The 16,160-nt window shown below is 40.5% G+C and overlaps 1 protein-coding gene across 2 annotated transcripts in view; it reads right to left on the bottom strand.

Moving 5' to 3' along the window:
* LOC146839638 (uncharacterized) overlaps window positions 1-16,160 on the bottom strand; it is a 524,113-nt gene that overhangs the window by 27,676 nt on the left and 480,277 nt on the right. For both annotated transcript variants that reach the window (XM_085650373.1, XM_085650374.1), the window contains one exon: window positions 1,985-2,031. In XM_085650373.1, coding sequence (XP_085506499.1) covers window positions 2,027-2,031 — 5 coding nt within the window. In that variant the 3' untranslated portion in view covers window positions 1,985-2,026. The remainder of the gene's footprint in view (window positions 1-1,984; window positions 2,032-16,160) is intronic.

Here is a 16,160-nt window from a genome sequence, read left to right as displayed (position 1 = left end):
TTTACCACAAACTTTACCCAGGCATATAAAAACTCATTTTATAAGGTTGTACCCTATACATATCTGACCCCCACCCCTGGGATACCTAGGGGAGACCCTGGGGGTCTCTAATATGCCAAGACATTGTAGGTTATCCATATTTAAGTGCCCCTACCACAAAAGTCGAGTTTTGTCACAATTTACTTTTTAAAAGCAGTCCTGGCACCCAGGGCTGTTTTTAAACTGAACTCAGGCTTCAGCAGTGCACACATGCAATTGCAGAAAAAGCTGCTTGCCTCTAAACTGCCATGCCCCAGGGTACTGGGGACTTCTAGGTAGTTTCAATCCCCTACCCTATTATATACTAGAGGCTTATGGGGTAGGTCATGTCAATTACAGGGGTACCCCACCATACCATAGTGTACCCTAGTATATGTTGAGTGTTTTAATTGTATTCTAATGAGTTCCTTTCAGCTTGGCTCTGGCCCTGGGCCTAGTTAGACAGAGCCTAGGGTCAGTCAGAGTCAGTTACCACCAGTACCAGTCAGCAAAACGTTGGGGGGTGCCTAGGGCACAGGATGACTTTGCAACACACATCCATTGCATAACAAAGACAATGACTGCAGCAAGGAATATATGTCTCACCATCCAAGCATTGATTTGAAAGAACTTCTTTGACAGTGTTAAATGTAAAAAATATTGTCAATAGTCCACTAGCCTCATTCAGTCAAATGAAAGAAAACAATACAAAAGTATGTGCCTAGTAATTTCTGAAGTAATAAAAAGCAAGATTTCATTCCCCAGTCAGACATACCTAATGGCTGCACTGATGAAATGCCTGTATGCCTGCATAATGGTGAAACTTCTGTCATGAATAACAGTTACAAACAAGCACTTACAACAGCCAGTGACTGCTGTGGATTAGGCTGTTGTCTCTCCATGTGTTGACTCTAGTGACTATGTTAGGTTAGCTGGATTTATGTAAATAGCACATACATTCAGAGGTTGTCTTGGGGCAAAAAAGAGACACCCTAAACTACTGGCCTTTCCTGCTTTAATGTGCACAGTGATCTAGAGCGGTGTCTAAGTAACTACTGCCAGACCTAGCAAGTGTCTTATCAAAAGATATCAGTGGCCAAGTCACATAAAGGAGCATAGGAACTGTTGGTTTGATAAATGGCCAATTAAATAGTTCGTGCCATATGGTATTCTAAAGGTATTGACCAAATTTCATAAATACATCATGTGTTCCTGTCATTTCTTTGAGAAGAAGAAACTGTAACAAGGGTACAAGGTATGTGTAAATCTCTGACTGTGGTAACTATTTTGCTGCACTGCCTTTGGCAGCAATCCTAGTGTTATTTCTAGTAGTCTATAAAGGAAGCTACTTAACACAACAATAACATAAAACAACAAAAATGAAACAAACCAACACAGCAACACAGCAAACAAACAAATACAAAAGAGCATCCCAATAACAAGACAGCACAAGCTCAACCCATCAAAACACAACATAAAAAAAACGAAATGCATAACTGAACTAAAAAATACAGAAGTCCAGTTGTGGTGTGGTTTACTGCTGTGTTGCCGTTATGTTGTTAATTGGTGTAATGGTGCGTTTTGTTTGTATTTTTTCTTGTGTTGTATTACAGTTGTGTTAATGTAGTTTTGTGTTGTTTTACCTCCACTGTAGCCCCTATAATTAAACAACTTAAACATGGACACAGTCTTATTTCACAATGCTATGGGCACAAACCCATTTTCATGATACAGTGATTGAAAAATGATGCTATTTATCACCCAAGTCTTATAATTGGAGACACTGTAACACAAGGACTAAGTGTTCAGGTCCTACCAGTCTGAGGCACTTTAGAAAAAGCTGGTAGATCTGTTGGCCATGGGCCAGAGCACCACCTGTACAATTAAGACTTCTTGCGTTGAGTCCAGTAGGAACACCACATTCTGTGTTTTGGGTCGTTGTATTCCTTTCTTATATTATACTCACCTTACCATCTACAACTGGAAATAATGTCGTACTGTGACGTCCTCAATCTGAAAGAGACAACATAACAGATTTAGACCAATACCTAATCAAGGATAAACATACTAATACAACAAAAGATGCCACAGACGATGCAGTTACATTTGCAGCTGAATAAAACGGTGGTGTCAAAAAAAGGAGATAGTGTGTAAATCCCATGGCACCATCCCATGAAAAGTAGAGAGAGTGGGGTTTCATTTTTAAGTACAGGTCATTTCAGTATCACTCACCATGGTCATCGTTCCTTGTAACAATAGTGAATTTCAAGACATGCGATGGATCCCCATAAGATTAGCATCTCTATCACCAATCCATTCCTCTTCACTGTCACAGCCTTTACATCATGAGGGCGAGTCATGACCAGAAAATAGATAACTGTGCTGGCCCTTTAAAGTTACCAAACTTTTTAAGTCCCTTCTATTGACATTAAGATTAGTGCTTTTTTGAAAAGGAACCCCAATGGCGTGCAAAGCATGTAGACCGTTTTCCTAAAACTTCAGACAATTTGCAATGCTGTGTACACAGTCCCCAAATCACACATGGATTGGGCTTGTGTGGTGTTTCTGCTGGAAATTTGGGGTTACCATAGAAGGACTCTTGCCCAGAAATTGGGGTAACAGTCTATACTGTTAGGAAGAAATTATGACATCTCCAGTTATGCCTTGGACTAGCCTTGATGATTGACAGTGCCTGAATCTGCCTGATTGGCCAGGGAGTGTCTGAGTGTTCTGATGTTTTCCAGGGGAGAAACATTTTTCAGAGGGGGATTTGAAAGGTGAGTTCCCATCATTGAATTACTGCCGGACCTCAGCCCTGCACCCCTCGCTTTGCCAAGTGTCTCTTGGAGGAAAGAATGGACCCCAGGGGACCAAAGGACTTGAGCTCCATAGACTTAAGTGCTGAATGATCTAGCACCATACTAGGTCTCAGACACCATTCGGTAGATTACCTAAGGCGACCCGTGTCCAAAGACCATCTTCAAAAGCGGCAGAGAAGAAGAGAACAAAAAGGGATTGTAGGGGGCCCAAACGCAAAGAATTATAAATGGCAATATGCGTGTGACACTCTATTGTGCATCACCAATTGTTATGGATACCAATCTCAGAGTATGAGACAGGGTAAGTTGGAGCAGTGATCTAGTGTTCAGGATATGGACATCCAAGTCTGGTCCATCAACTAAGTCCCGGCCATATGCATACCTGCCAGGGATTTAATGTATGGCATACTTTGGTCTTGTTGGATCTTCATGGGGCGCAGGAAGATCAGTCCCTCATAACAGCTTAAATTTGTCTGCTACAACCTCATTGCTTATTGACATCAAGGAAAGTAGGGCACATCTAGCCAACAACATCAACATACCCTCCTATGACGACAACACACAACTCATACTCTCAATCTTGGACAAGACCCCCAGCACAAGAAACAATTTCACCACTTGCATGACGGAAGTTGCCCACTGTATGAAGTCCAACTCTCTCAAGCTCAGCACAGACAAGACAGAAGTAGTGAGCTTCATCATGAGCACATCACCATGGGACTCTGCCTTCGGTCCACACCCACCATCCAAGCCAGGAACCTCAGGATCATCATTGATAGAAGACTGGAGAAGATTGATCAAGGTAATGCTGTTTCAGCATCATGCTTACACACCCTGAAGATGCAGAGGAAAATTGTTAATTTGCTCCCTAACAACACCCAAAACAAAAAAACAACACCCAAAACAAAAATCACATTTACCCTTGTCAAAAGCAAGCTGGGCTACAGGAACACACTCTATGCCAGAATAAGTTGGGCAATTCACCAGACAATGTTAAACCACCCAGAACGCTGCAGCCAGACTCACCCTTATCCTCTGAAGAATAATGCACATCACAACACATCTCGGGAGCTCTGCTGGCTCGCAAAAAACAAACGCACACAGTTCATACTTCTTACTCACATCTTTAAGGCAATATACATCCTAGCTCCCGCCAATCTGAACAGTCACATCTCCATCCACTATCCCCCTAAACATACTTGCACACATCCTGCATACACATTTAAACAGATTCAGAGGTTGAGCCGTCTACATTGCTCCTAAAGTATGCATTAACCTCCCACTTCACATTAGAGACTCCTTCTTTCTTCTAGAGTTCCATTAGAAGCTGAAAATATGGCTTTTCCCTAGGCTGGCTTAGGCAGACAGAGCTGCTCAGCGCCAGGATACTTTTCAGGTGATAATGCACTCTACACATATGCATAACATAAGATCATGGTCTTCTCTGCACTCTCACCAACATTTTCCCCATTAAAAATGCAAGCATGTGTGGCACAAAAATGAGCAACTTTATCCGTATATCAGTGTTCCGTGCTGACAAAATCATCTCCCCTCCCATGTGCAGAGCACCAAATGACCACCACTTCTTTTGGTAATTTTAATGCTTCCAACAGTTGTCTCACATATTCCCCTTTCTTGATGGGAGAACCTGATGACGTCAGGAACCCTCTCTGCAACCATAGCTGTCCGAAGTCATAAACCACACCAAAACAGTATCGGCTCTTGGGATAGATGGTGGCTCGGATCTGCTCAGAGACAAGTCATGCACGGGTCAAGGCAAAGATTTCAGTCACTTGTGCAGAGTTTACTCCTTGTAAATAAACAACATCTACAACTCCAGAGATGGGACAAACAGCAAATGCTGCTCTCAGATTACCTTAATTGTCTCTTAGACTTGAACCATCAACAAAAAGGACTTGGTCTGGATTATACAATTGTTCAATGACTATGCTAGGTCTCGGCTTGGAGCAAAGCTTAGTAAAGTCTATTCATTCATGGTCTTCACAATCTTCTCCATCAGCATTTGGAACAGGTAACAAAGTATCAAGATTTAACACAGAACAGCGCTTTAGAGTTACATTTGTTTCTGCTGAAAGCAGCGCTTGTTCGTTTCCGGTCAGCCTGTTATTGGTCAAACGCTGTGTTTTGGTCCTCGTCATCAGGAGTTTGACTGAGTGTGGTACATATACAGTAAGAGGATGACCCATCACAATGCTATCACATCGTTCAATACTAACACCTGTTTCAGAAACGGATTTGATACATCCGGGCAACGCTGAAGCCACAGGATCTAATGTAGCTGAGAAATAGGCCACTTGTCTACGGACACCTCCATGTGTCTGGGTGAAAACAAAAAGAGCACAACCCTCCCATTCATGACAGAACAGCAAAAACACTTTGTTGTAATCAGGTATTCCTAAAGGGGGAGCAGGACACAGCTACTCTCTCAGCTCAAAGAAGGCAAGTAAACATTCATAATCCCAAGGTACCAGATCACTCGCAACCTTGTAGGTCAGCATCTGCAAAGATTTTACCATCAAGGAGAAATTCGGGATACATTGTCGGCAGTAGCCAACTATTTCCAAAAACATCCTGACCTCTTTCTGGGCCGTAGGCAGATACATTTTTATGATCAACTCCACTTGTTCCGGTGACACCTTCCTCTTGCCTCTCTCAGTTCAATCACCCAAGTACTGAACTTCAGTCAAACAGTACTAAAATTTGCTTGGGTACACTTTATGCCCAGTGTCAGCTAAATGGTTCAGTAAAGCGATATATCATCCCTATAAGCCTCTCGTGTTTCAAATGCAATGAAAAGGTCAACAATGAACTTAACCAGTCCCACGTTTCGGGGCAAAATCAAGCTCTCGAGGTTATTCAAAACCTGATTAAAGACCCTTGAGGGATATGAGACCATGTTAAGACACGATTCTCCAGATGGAAAGCAAATAAAAAAAGGCTTTGCTAATGCAATGGAATGGAGAAAAATGCTTGACAGAGGTCAATCATTATGAACCAGACCGATTCACATGGAATCTGAAATAGGATCACAGATAGATTCTGTACCACAGGCTACATGGAATCACAATGTTATTTACATTTCTAAGGTCCTGTACTATCGGATACTTTATGCTTGGTTTCTGCAATCCCATGATGGGCAAATTGCACGGGCTTCCTTTGATCTCTTTCAGTATGTCCTGAGCGATCATGGACTCATTTGCAGGTGTAATCCCTGCCACCGTTTCCGGGGTCAGGTTGCACTGAGGTATTCTCAGGAATTCTGCATTAGGCTTGATCTGTATGTGGACTAGCTCAACTTGCCTCCTTACCCTTTCTTTCATGTGTTGTATGTGGCTTCCGTACCTCTGTTTTGGTAAGTCCTGTTGCTGGAACAACTTCGGGGCATATTATTAAGCACGGCATTAAAATTATCGCCGCTTTAGCGGCAGAAAACTGCCGCAAAAGCGGCGATAATGGGCTTGATAATATGCCGCAGAGAATTCCCATAGAAGCCCATGTTGACACCAGAACATGGGCTTCTCTGGGAATAATTTTAACACCAGTTACAAGTTCTCTTAACATAAGATGACCTCCAAAACCTCTATCGTAAATGAAAACACAGTTAAATAGTTCTAGGAAACAGAGCATTAAAACTTTAAAAAATGTATTTTTAAAACTAACCAATAGTAATGACACAGAACAACATTTTTATTTAAGTTAAACTTAATACCAAAACGTAATTTTAACTGAGACAAAATTCTAACTTTACGACTTTTGGTATTCACAAAGAGCTTATAGGAGTAGTAAACTTTACTACTCCTAAATGCCCTTTGTGAATACCGAAAGTTGTAAAGTTAGGATTTTGTCTCAAATTACTTTTGTGAATAGGGCCCATAGTTTTGGAGTAACAGAATGACTATGGACAAAATATATTGAATTTGAGTGTCAATCCAAATTTTCCAAGATTTCATATATCTTTCAGCTTCAAATTTAGGATCTCTTGCTCACATGATAAAACCTTCTTTAACGAAAGGCTGCAGTACTGTATCAATTATCGTTTATGGGCCTACCAACATGACTGGCTTCTTTAAAGCCTGCTTATTTTTCATAGTTTGACTAATAGATTAAATTCCAGCATTTTATATTTAAGTGCAATGTTCTCATTGTTATAAAAATATTTATCAAATGAATAAACAGTTTTATTGATGTTTGGTGAATCAATTTTAGCTTCAGCTTTTAATGGCTTCTTTATCTTCTTGATAACTAGATTATAACAAAATAATGCTTTCCATTTTAACCTATGTACCAGGTTGTATATTTGCAGTTTAGTATCCAATTAATAGTATCACTTGCTGGACAATGGAGAGACCCCCTCACGACAACCTTAATGCAACTGTTGACAGACATTCTCCAACATTTTCTTTCCATTGACGTGTGACTAAACTCTATCTGATTTTTTTTCCATCTGTGCCATCTTTGCCTCTTCTGGAAATTTTCCGGGGACTGCTTCTAAAAAGATACAATTTTTGCACTTACGCTACTTTTAATCAACCTACTCACATCTGAATCTGCTGAACTAATGTTTATTTCTCTTTTATTACACCATTTCATACAGTCGCATCTTGCCATTCTCATCTTGTAAATCACTGACTAATTGTAATTGGTGATTTCTTCAAAATCATCCGGATCTTGAGTAAATCTCCAAAGATTTCCACAACTTACTTTGTTTAACCTCTTTCATGTATTTTAAAAGCATTTCACCTAGCAGTTCAAGTGACTCTTTGATGTCATACCCAACTCAATAGCTTAATCTTACTTTTCGTGTTTCAATAGTCAAAATGACTAAATAAAGTGAACATTTATATACGCCATTACTGAAGAAGTACCTTCCTGTTTTCAAATAGTAAGGTTTTCAAGTCTTATGGTATCCTGTAGTATTTGTGTTACAATATGCAGGCTTTGCCTTGTATGTCTTCCTAATGCTTATTTCAATTGTTTTAAATCAGATTGTGATGCCACCGCAAAACTCCATGTGTCATAAATGACATGTATAATCAAGCAGTGATTTATGAATATGGGTTGATCAATACATGGCTAACACTCTAAAAAAACAATAACTTATGGGTGGTAACTGTTAGCTCTTGACTTGTTTGGAGGGAGTGACTTTGGTGGGGTCTATCTGCTAAGAATATATTTTTGAAAGAAATAAAGATGGTGAATGTAATAGAATAGAACAATGTCATATAAGTTGGTTACAAATCTGGAAGTACCCAAGGAAATAGTCTAATATTATTAAGGTGTCTTTGCAAGCCTTAACCTCCTCTGTGGCATTGGGGATCAACCTCACAAAAATTTACTTTGAACAAAACTTGGCAACATAGTGAATTTTTCAGCACTATTATCCAAAACATTGGCTAAATGAATATATAAATATATTACAGAACTGTAAAACAGATCATGTTATGGAGTGTCACGTGGCTCAAATTTTTTCTAAATTTATACAGCATCTTCACTTAATTTTTCCATCCTGCCTCGTCAGTAGAGATTCTCAGCCCTATGTTATGAGTGTGTTTCTTCTTGGAAGAGACTGAATGGGAATTTGAAAGAAATACAAAACTCACAATCAATGGAAAAAGACAACATATCTACACTGATGTACAGCAATACATAAAGCTTACAGGATCAGGAAGGATACATAATTGCATCCAACAGCAGTATTGATAATATAAGAGAGAGCTTTGTCATTAAAGGTAATGAAATGCCTCAAAATATGTCATGAAATAACTAGGAGTGTGGAAAATTTTGTTTGTGATTTTTATATGAAGCTTGAGGAAAATCCTGCTAAATTACATGAAATGCAAATGCATTAGTGCTATATTTTAGCATGAAATGAGTTATTGCGACACTTTTTTAACACAAGAGTGTATTTGTCTGGTAAAAAGCATTAAAAACACAATTGTTGCACACAACACCCACTTGCATTCTGTTTGTTCGCTTTGTTTCCCTGCTACTTGGCTATTTTTCGGTGAACAACAGCTAATTATGCAATTTGGTGTAATGGCGTAATGTTGGGAATTTCACCTTACAAGCATAATGCTAAATTCTCAAATATACACAAATTATACTGCTGTAATTTAAAGTTATCTCTGCCATAGAAGTAACACCCATAGCAATAAGTGCCCAGTTATGCCATACAGCCAAAATTGGCAGTAACCCTCCCGAACTCAGCAGCTCTTGTCCTTTAAATAGTAGCTTTAATATATGTCACAACAAGGCCGATCACTTAGGGCCTGATTACGATTTTGGCAGATGGGATACTCAGTCACAAATGTGACGGATAGCCTGTCTCCTGTATTACGAGTTCCATAGCATATAACAGAATTGTAATATGGCGGGCAGTGTATCCATCACATTTGTGATGGAGTAACCCTGTCTGCCTAGATCGTAGTCAGGCCCTCAGTCTGCCCAGCCTCATACCCTTGTGATCAGAGCATCAAGAGACCACAACAGATTCAGTCACATCAATTTACTGGCATTTCTGGAAACAAGGACAACATTTGTTTTGACTATATTGCAGTGCCACAAGCACACATCTTGACATATTTCTGCTTGTGCTATCTGTTTTGAATAATTGTAAAGCACTTAAACGTAGTTTGTCCAGAGTTGTATCTGCAGTGACACAGCAACCTATACTGGGCTAGTTACAATTGCAAACACACCTAGAGTAGTTTGGGTAATCTTATTTTTTTTAAATCGGTGGGTCTGGGTTAAGTATCAGCTTTGATACACACACCTTTTCTTCATGGCCTTATATATGTTCATAGCCATGGAATATGCTCTCATAGCACATTTGTTTCTTCAGCGCAGTTATTAATCTTGACTTTCTCACTATATTATGCGTCCACAACTTGCAATACAGGGTCACACACTATCTTCACATCTCATTGTTTGAAATGATGCAATATGAAAATCCCCCACCACTATTCTCTCCTAGTCAGTGACCCATTGTATGGAAACAATTGATTGACCCTTTTCAAATGTTATCTGGACAGTATAAGCACCACATATTTTAGGCCAATAAGGAAAACACTTTTTTATTATATTCCTTAGGATATGAAGAAAGTGACATTTTTAAACATCTACTAGATTTGGTTTTATGAGAAGGAGTGAAGTGGGGTAAATTTGAGGAGACGTACTCCTTGGACGAATCCCCAAGCCACCCCCCTAGGCCCACATAAAAGAAGCCCTATATGTCCTACTGACAGAAGAAATGTGTCAGGGATTACTAAACAAGTTGCCGAAAGGAGTTTTATTGGAAACTGATATGTACCCAATCACTGGTGAAGTGTGTCTCACTACTCTGCTTACAAATGCCACTGTAATGAATGTGCTTTTTGCTAAAAGGACACACCCAAACCCTGCACTCCCAAAAGACGAGGCAAAGACCCAGCTCTCCCTTATGGCGAAGCAAGTTTACCACTGCACCTTAAAATAATACACATTTGAACAACACTCCCAAAAGACGAGGCAAAGACCCAGCACTCCCTCAAGGCGAGGTAAGAAAACAAATCTAGGTGCATTTAAAATGACACACACAAGTTTATTAATGCAATATTTTAGAAAGGCAGGCCGATTATATCAGTAATAGCAGACTCCCATATATCAAGTGATTTAACTGAACAATTGAAATAGAATGCAGTATATACAAGTAGCAAAGAGTAGAAAATATATATATAAAATGGTTAGGAACACCTCACTGACTGAATTTGCATCATCCTTGCCAACTCAAGCTGGGGAAGCCATTAAACAGCCCAGAAAGGAGTTCAATCAGGACTCAAGTTCCATCATCTCCACAGCAATACGTCTATTCTGTGGTGAACTTCCACCTGGCCCCCGAAGGCTCCCAGCTTTAATACCATTACTCAACGTGAGGCAAAGCATCTAGAAATGGGAAGAACCCAAGCTGGCTGTACCAGTCTGCGTTAAGGCCAAGACGGAGACTGGCCAAGCTCCCGTATTTTGACTCCGAGACAGAGTTGTATATTAAACAAGATCAATCGCTCAGAAAAAACAGAAAGACCTTGAATGTGAAACGCAAGGACTGCTGTGAAAGCAGAAGCAAGGCAAAGTCAGAAAACAAGATGACATGAGGCCATGCGAAAGCCAATGGTCAAAGTCAGAAAACAAGATGACATGAGGCCATGTCAAAGCCAATAGTAAGACCTTCATAATTCTAACCAATGCACAACACAATACACATTTATGCTCCCACTGAAAGACAGCAAGATTACAAGAAAGAAGAGAAATAGGTATATGCAGGACCAAATTCAGTTAAAATGATGGTCAAAGGTCATCATAGGGTGCCAAACCACAAGAGTGGCTCATTCCTTACAGCCACTGCGGTGCTGGCGCTGATTATGAAGAAGCAAATGCCAGGCTCACAAAATGTTATTATAAGCAGATAAAAATGACCTAAAAGCTATAAAGGAGTCCTAATGGCAACAACATTTTGAAGATTATCCTTTTCTAGATTTATTACTGCCACAAAAGAGCTAATATTAGAAATACAAGGTTTATGCCATGACAAAATAAAGTATTATGATACTTTATTGCCCAGTTGCAACTCCTTTGGGAATACCCTTGTCAGGTCACCATTGTCCTTTTTTTCACCAGCTATGGTGTGAAACAAACCCTTCTTGAGAACTTAAACAAACAAATGTTCAGAAATATTCTCACATTTGTTCACTGACTGATCATAGACAACAGAACTGCTTGAAAAGTATTTCACTGGGTCATTGTCAATAGCTGTTGTTACTAGCTAAAAACAATATTTTGATATACCCCCTAAGGTACACAGTGCTCATGCTAATAATAAATCTAGAGCTGATGAGGGAATATCCTTGCCTCTGTCGTACCCTCAGGGGGACCCATCTGAATACTGTCTCAACCCTACCAACAAAGAAACACAGGATGCCACTAGAACATTGCTGGCCCAAGAAACAGCCTTAGGATTTTTGAGAGAATGGAAGGAAGTCCTGGCCAGTCTTGCAGTGCTACAGACAGAAGGGCCAGTGCAAAAAGCCTACTCAGACCTTTTGCTGTACTTGCATGAGGTGCCTTGTGTGAGTAGCAAACAATCAGCCTATGTCCATGTTCCCTGATCACGAACTGACTTACTATCATTTACTAAAGACTTTTCTAAGCTACTTGAAGAACCTCACCAATGGTGTACTGAAATGCACCACTTAACTACAATGGGAGGGCTGTTGTGGAAGGACTTGGATGTATTTATCAATATTATAATACTTAAGCTTCGGTGGGACAATTGTAACATCAGATCCCCACAGGGCCAAAGATAATGAGCCAGGGTCTGAGGTGGAAGTTAAGTTAACAGGGTTTATAAAGTGTTTAAAAAGAAGGTTCCTGAAGATAGGGTGGGTTGGTCACTAATAATAAACACTACTAAAAGTAAAAATGAGACAGTGCATGCGTATTGTGAATGCTTCTTACAGTTATATCAACAAAATAGTGATATGCTTAACCCGCTGTCGCTACCTTTGTGCACAGTCTCCGCCCTAATATTAGAACACACCTGCAAACCTCTTTTGTTTGCTGGCAGCAAGAACCATTAGAAAAAAAATTGGCTGCTGCCAAATATTGTGCTGAAAATCAGGATGAAGTATTGGAAGAACAAGAGCGCAAACTTAAAAAGGGAAGGAATGGCTGATAGTGGTATGTACAGAATAATACCAAGGGTACAGCACCGGGAATAATGCAGGAAAATTCAGCTAGAGGATCATCTAGTAGAGGAAGAAGGAGGGGTCAATGCAGAACCAGGGAAAAATGAAAGGGGACTGATGGTGGGCAAGGAAATAACTCTCACTATAGCAAAAAACCTGGACATTGAGGAAAGGCTTGCCCTTTGCTGCAAAATGCAAACAGAGGATGGGGGCAAAGACAATCAGAGTCTGTGGTCACCCAGTACCCTTCCATTGCTTTTGGTGCTTCTGAACTACCTCCCCCAGCCCCTCCACAAGCCAGAATTCCTTTTTCTCCCCAAACCCAAGTGCTCCAGCCGCCAGCACACCAAGCCAATCAGTGGTTTTCAGTCACTGATGCAACTTATGGATATTACCCCCTGCGCCCAAAACCACACAAAACAGTCTAGGGCTGCCCGAAAAGTATTGACAGACTTCTCACTCCTACAATTTGAATAGCCAAAAGGATCCTTATTTGACTGACAAGACCATGAGTCAGGACATTTCATCACTGGTCGATATGGGAGCTACGATATCAATGTTAACGGCATCTGAAATACCCAATGCAACATTTTCAGAAACTACTATATCGGCGGTTTGTGTAACAGGTGAATTAGTAACTGAATCCTTGACCTAACCTCTTGAGATAGCAATAGGTCATTTGACTTAACAGCATAGGTTTCTCTTAAACCATACCTGCCCAGTGCATTTATTAGTAAGAAACCTGTTATGTAAATTGCACTGCACTACACCCCATACACTGTAGGGCATTTTTCTAGAAAGTAAAACTAAGGCCATAATACTACCGCCATTTACAATAATGTGCCACATCTCTGGCTCCTATTGAGCTTCCAAATAGTGTTCCCTCACTTGTATGAGCCCAACACCCGAATGATATAGGACACGTCCTTGATTTCCCTCCAGTCCAGATAAAGGTACATCAAAGTCCACAACTACCTAGGATATCTCAATACAAAATATCTAATGAAGGCTAGCTGGTTATTATACCTGGTATAAAAGATCTCCTAAAGCTAGGGACATTGAAGAAAATACATAATGGCCCATATAACACCCTGATTCTTCCCATAGAAAAGGCCTCTAAGGGCTCAGTTGAGGCCCCTACCTTTGGTCTTGTTCATAATTTAAGAACAGTGAACAAGATTTAGTTCCATCATTCCCTGTGGTACCGAATCCAGCTGATATCTTGGCCATCATCCCCATCACAGCAACATATGTCATTGTTCTTGATGTGAGTTCTGCATTTTTCACTACCCTTGCACCACTGCAGCCAATACTTGTTTTCTTTCCAATTTCACAATAAAAGATACACATGGACTCAGTTAGTACAGGGGTACACAGAGAGGCCCTCATTTTTAGTCAAGCTTTAAAGGTCATCAAGATCCCCTCGCACTGACAGAAGGCTCTACCTTACATATACAATATAGTCATAGCATTCCCCACTAGGGAGGCATGTAGGATTAACACCATTGCCCTTCTCTGTCATTTGGATGTAAAAGGTTATAAGGTGTCTCCAAAGAAGCTATAATGCTGTTCTCACAGTGTGAGTTACATGGGACTTCTATTATCAGAAGACAAAAAGGCAACCGGTGCCAGATCGACTGTCTGCTACTGTGAAATTTCCCTGCTCTAAAACACCAAAAGGATGTTAGAGCAGTCTTTGGAATGGTGGCCTATTGTCATCAGAGAATTCCTACTCTTTCTTCGATAGCCCATCCACATACAAAGGAGAACCAGGTATAAGTGAAAACAATACTGTGATACTGTTCTGAACACAACAGTGAGCACATAACCAACTTCTTGATATGTATATTCGTAATTATACCCGGAATATCCTCTGCTAAGCACACCTTATACTGTAAACATAAAGCAACAAATACATCAATGTATACCACCTATGGATTTTTTTTTTGTCATTCGGCCATCCTTCTTGCTGGTATATCTCTCATCCCTCAATAGAAAGGAGGGGTAGATGAGCTTGCCCACTGCTGTTTCCATATTCATGTCCCTCCCTTTAGAAACCAGGGCGTAGCGGAGCCGGGACCTCCAGCAAATTTGGCTAAATCATCGGACCCACTTAGCTGCTGTCTCCAATCTACATAGAGTGCCCAGACTTTCTCCAGACTTTTAACGTCGCAGGCAATATCAGTCTGGCTCATGAAATTAATAGTTCTGAGGCAGTCAGCAAACAATGAAGGGGGGGGGGGGTCAGATTTCCAGAGCCTGCATATCTCCTGTCTTGCCAACAATATCACATAAAAAACAAATTTAACTGTGACAGAATTTGCTTGTGTACAAGCTTCAGGATGCAGCCCAAACATATAAGTCAAGGGCTTACTTTGATCTATTGGCCGATCACTTCCTTTATGAAGTTACATACCGATAGCCATTAGGTTATGATCTTTGGACACTGCATAAACATATGCAGGTCACCCGCTGATGAGACCATGCATTTTGGACATGTATATACATTCCTGGTTACTTTTGAAAGCTTGGCCGGAGACCAATACACCCTATGGGTAGTAAGCAGGTGGTTTCTCTTGATTGAGGGGGGTTTCACCCCTGCACATAAAATGGAGAAGGAAGTATGCCAGACTTGCTCTATATTTCCTTCCTCTAATCCATTTTCCCACATGTTGGAAATGTCCGATAAGCTCTCATAATCTGCCTCCACGAAAGCCTAATACCAAATAGAGACCTCCTTTTTTGTTCTCATCTCCTGTTCTAACCATGGCTCTTCTTTCTCCTCAACCCACTCTTGAGTAGCCCACCAAGAAAGTAGCTGTTAATATTTAAATCTCGTTAATTGTTCCTTGGTGTAGTTGAATAGAGCCTCCCAGCCCACTAAAATTGGTCCCACTTTCAGGTCTGCACAATAACATAAACCCGCAACTTTTAGGGATTAACTGAGCTGATCGGTCAAACAGTCAGGAAGGCCCGGGGAGCCCCGGGTCTGTGCCCAGGACGAGAAATGTGGTACTCCCAACCTCCTCTAAAAATATATCCATGTTCTTAAGGCAGTTTTCAAAGTCTTTAACCTCACCTTTTTGAAATACTTCAGATCCCCATATTTAAAAAGGAAGTGATGCTGTCCTTGACTAACACCCTCAAGCATTGCCTCAAAATGTTTCCCCATTGGTGACCTGTCTGGCTTGTTTAATAACATACACAAGATCTTAAAATGGAAAGCTTGGCAGTATATAGGCAGATCCGGTAAAGCCAATCCTCCCCCATCCAGTTTTCTCCTCAATTTCTTTCATGCTATCCTGGGTCCCTTTGATGACCAAATAAAGCTACCTATTTTCCCCTGGAGTTTAGCTATATCTTCTCTCCAAAATGTAAGAGGTATAGAATTAAAAAGTAAAGTAATCCTATATATTCAATGGCAGATTTGGCCATTTTACTAGCAGGCTCCCCACCTCCTGACTAACTTTTTTCCAATTAACTATTGGAATTTCTTCAAGTTTCTGTGTGATTGTTATGCCCAGGTATCTCATTTGACATTTGGCCCCCCAACTACTGTTGCCCTGATTCCAATCCATAACTT

This window comes from Triturus cristatus, chromosome 4_1, assembly GCF_964204655.1.
Source record: "Triturus cristatus chromosome 4_1, aTriCri1.1, whole genome shotgun sequence".
Taxonomy (NCBI): Eukaryota; Metazoa; Chordata; class Amphibia; order Caudata; family Salamandridae; genus Triturus; species Triturus cristatus.
Note: the sequence above shows the minus strand (reverse complement) of the source record. Positions and strands in the feature narration are given on the sequence as shown.